We start from the raw sequence: 3,070 nt of genomic DNA on the forward strand, positions 1-3,070 counted from the left end.
TACTTGAGATACATAGTTATCTCTAACCCAAGAAGATCCACCATTTTGCTTGGACAAAAGAAAAGAAAAATGTTATTCAAATTGTGTTGGAACCTGTAACCATCTACCACTACATATAAGTGTGGTATTCCGTTTTCATCTCTTACTTCAGATACCCTAGAAATGCCTTGGCAACTTCATGATGGGAATTTAAAAGGTATCTGCAACAAGCAACAAAGAACAAAATAGTAGGAATTATTCTTTTTAAATACATTTCTAAAATACAAATGCAAAATCAGGCATAAATAATCCAATGTGTAAAATTTGTTCACTGGATGCCAATATAACAATTTCTGTTCCACCTCATTTACTTTTCTTTTTTTTTTAATCAAATTCACTCAATCATATATATATATAAATACTTTTTTCATACCATTACTTGCTACCATTATTCTAAATAATAATTTCTACATCATTCTAAGATTATAGTTCCTTTTGTGCATTCTGCCCTTAGAAGCTCACTAATTCCTGGAAGAACTTTTAATCTATGAGAGATAACAAAAATGATTAAATGCAACGTCAGGTATTATAAGATATAATAAAACAAGGCACCAAACTGCACTCTACAATCTTAAGAGCATTGTTAAATGTATCATTATTTTTTTCTAATAATTTAATGACGTAATCTGATAAAATATATTTTCATACATTCTAATGCAAGATAAATTCTAAATCAGCAAATGTTATGCGAAAAAAGCTTTCTTATTGTATTCACAGAGATAATGTTAATATCATTTAATTATTTATTTACTTCTCTTCTACTATAATAAGGATGCCCCAAAATAGGTAGAGAGAATATGCACACATAGGGATCATTTAGGGTACCTTCAAATGAGATATAAAGTTAGAGCATCATATTTAGCATATTTACTGAAGGAGAACCATAACATAACACCCACACAAACTATCAGACATACATTGGAATAAATGATCAGGGTTCTATCCCCAGTCCCAGGCCTGTCCACCTGTCTGGGGTGAGTAGGAAGTATCGGTCCATGGCATGGCAGAAGCGTGTTCGGTACACCTCTGGCGATACAACAGTCGGGAGCTTGCCAGCACCACCTGCTAGGACACTGCCCTTGATGATGGTCTCGAGCTTCTTGTCCCACGTGAATGTCCGGATATAATCTGGCCGCAAAAATCACAACGTAAGTATCACAAATATTTGGATATTATTCTATGAAGAAAATAAAATGCACAAAGTGAAATACTTGACAATGCACTAACCAATAATGCCGACAACGAGCTGGTTCGCAGTGCTATCGATACCAACAAGAAGAGAGTAGTCCATGATAAGCTGCTGAGAGAGGAAAACAGTGTCTGCCGCAATGGCTCTGCTTAAAACGGTTTTGCTGTGAGGACGCACGTGCAGAGGCGATGAACAGGCCATCCGGAGTAAATTCTCATCAAGCAAAACCAGTTCTGACTCCTGTGATAGACAATCAAGAAGTATGTTGGAAATGTGGGTTTAGAAGATGTATCATTAAACTGTGCAGAATGATATGAAGTTTTTTATTATCACATACTTTTATTCATCCTCTTAGTCCTACTCTTAACAGTGACAGGAAAACTGTAAACTAACAAGACCTAAAAGCATATTCTAAGCTAAGTAAGCTCATGTTAGCCCTTAACAAAGACCTTTCACACTGAACTTTCACAACCTAATATAAAAATCATACCAGAAATTCTAGTCACAGAAACATCAATGTGAATAAAATAAAAGTTTTGACATTCAACTATACTTCAACTTTCTCTTCTTACACCTTACCTCTTTACCAGACGTGTTCACAAGCCTGTTTCGGATAGATCCTTTCAAGTCAAACTTGTGAGTTATATTACGCTGATAGAACAAATTCTCCATCACCAACACGTCCATTCTCTGAGCTTTGTTGGTGGTGGTGTTCTTGTATCCAATGCGATAAACACCTGTTGTAAAATGCATAATTAATACCAACTTACAATTCCCTCTAAAAAGAAAAAGAAAGGAAAAAACTTTCTTTGCTCATCTAGTTTTCAATTAAATGAACTCTTACTTCTTCCACTTGAGAAGCCTCTTACATATATGCCTCTTCCTACTTTCTACATCCACAAAGACAATAGAAAGTCCTAAGAATTAAATCTTTTATAGCAGTCATCAAGCTCTTGGCTGGTATTAATTTTTCTTGGCTGTTACACATAACTGATTAATAAGCTTGCATCAGATTTTCAGTTTCTGCAAATTGAAATTTCAGAAAAATTGTAAATTTGACCATGAATCTCATTCATGTAATAGAAATTGAAACTAATAATAGTCATATAGGCTTAAAACTCTGAAATGATTATATAAAGGACAAAAAAAAAACAGCATTTAGAAGGTATGACTAAAGTATCTTCTGTAGCCATTTTGAAAGAATAAAAGTATTCTAATTACACCTTTGGTTGGAATTGAATAAAAATAACATCCTCTTCACACTGCAATGGATAAGACAGTTAATAGGAAAGGTATGGAGGTAGGAAGAGTGCTGTTGGCAATGCTATGGAACTAGAAGTGGTGTTGTGGCAGACAGTGTGACAGTGGGAGAGGTGTTGTAGGGCAATATGGCAGTTGGAGGGTCGCACACAAGGTGGGAGGGGTAGTGGGGGATGGTATGGTAGTGGGAGGAGTGTTCGGAAGGATAGTATAGCAATGGGAGAATGCCACAGGGGAAGGAATGGTGTAAATACAATCCTGTACTGAGCCAATACAAACATTCTTTAACAGTACCAGGTTTCCGATGACTAAGCAAGAGGATAGTTGCCAATTGTCATCAGACTTTTTTTCCTGAAATCAGGAGGTCTGAAACATGCTACTGACAGTCACCTATTCCATAAGGAAGTAATGATGCTTACCAACAATCCTTGTTAGCACTGTTGGCTGCTGCTCCTTTTCACAATTAACAATGTACTGCACATAGGCTGGACCAAAGTCCAGGAAGGAAATCATTTCTAGTCGCGACATCTCTTTCAAGATAAAACGATCATCTGTGGAGAGCAAAAATCATAGTAAGAGTTT

At 36.0% G+C, this 3,070-nt stretch overlaps 1 protein-coding gene across 2 annotated transcripts in view; it reads right to left on the reverse strand.

Moving 5' to 3' along the window:
• Positions 1 to 350: 350 nt before the first annotated feature.
• LOC119590846 (1-phosphatidylinositol 3-phosphate 5-kinase-like) overlaps positions 351 to 3,070 on the reverse strand; it is a 38,892-nt gene continuing 36,172 nt past the window's right edge. For both annotated transcript variants that reach the window (XM_037939605.1, XM_037939604.1), the window contains 4 exons: positions 2,908 to 3,039; positions 1,808 to 1,965; positions 1,267 to 1,468; positions 351 to 1,167 (listed from right to left, as the gene is read on the reverse strand). In XM_037939605.1, the coding sequence (XP_037795533.1) occupies positions 971 to 1,167; positions 1,267 to 1,468; positions 1,808 to 1,965; positions 2,908 to 3,039 (689 nt within the window). In that variant the 3' untranslated portion in view covers positions 351 to 970. The remainder of the gene's footprint in view (positions 1,168 to 1,266; positions 1,469 to 1,807; positions 1,966 to 2,907; positions 3,040 to 3,070) is intronic.

This window comes from Penaeus monodon, chromosome 27, assembly GCF_015228065.2.
Source record: "Penaeus monodon isolate SGIC_2016 chromosome 27, NSTDA_Pmon_1, whole genome shotgun sequence".
Taxonomy (NCBI): Eukaryota; Metazoa; Arthropoda; class Malacostraca; order Decapoda; family Penaeidae; genus Penaeus; species Penaeus monodon.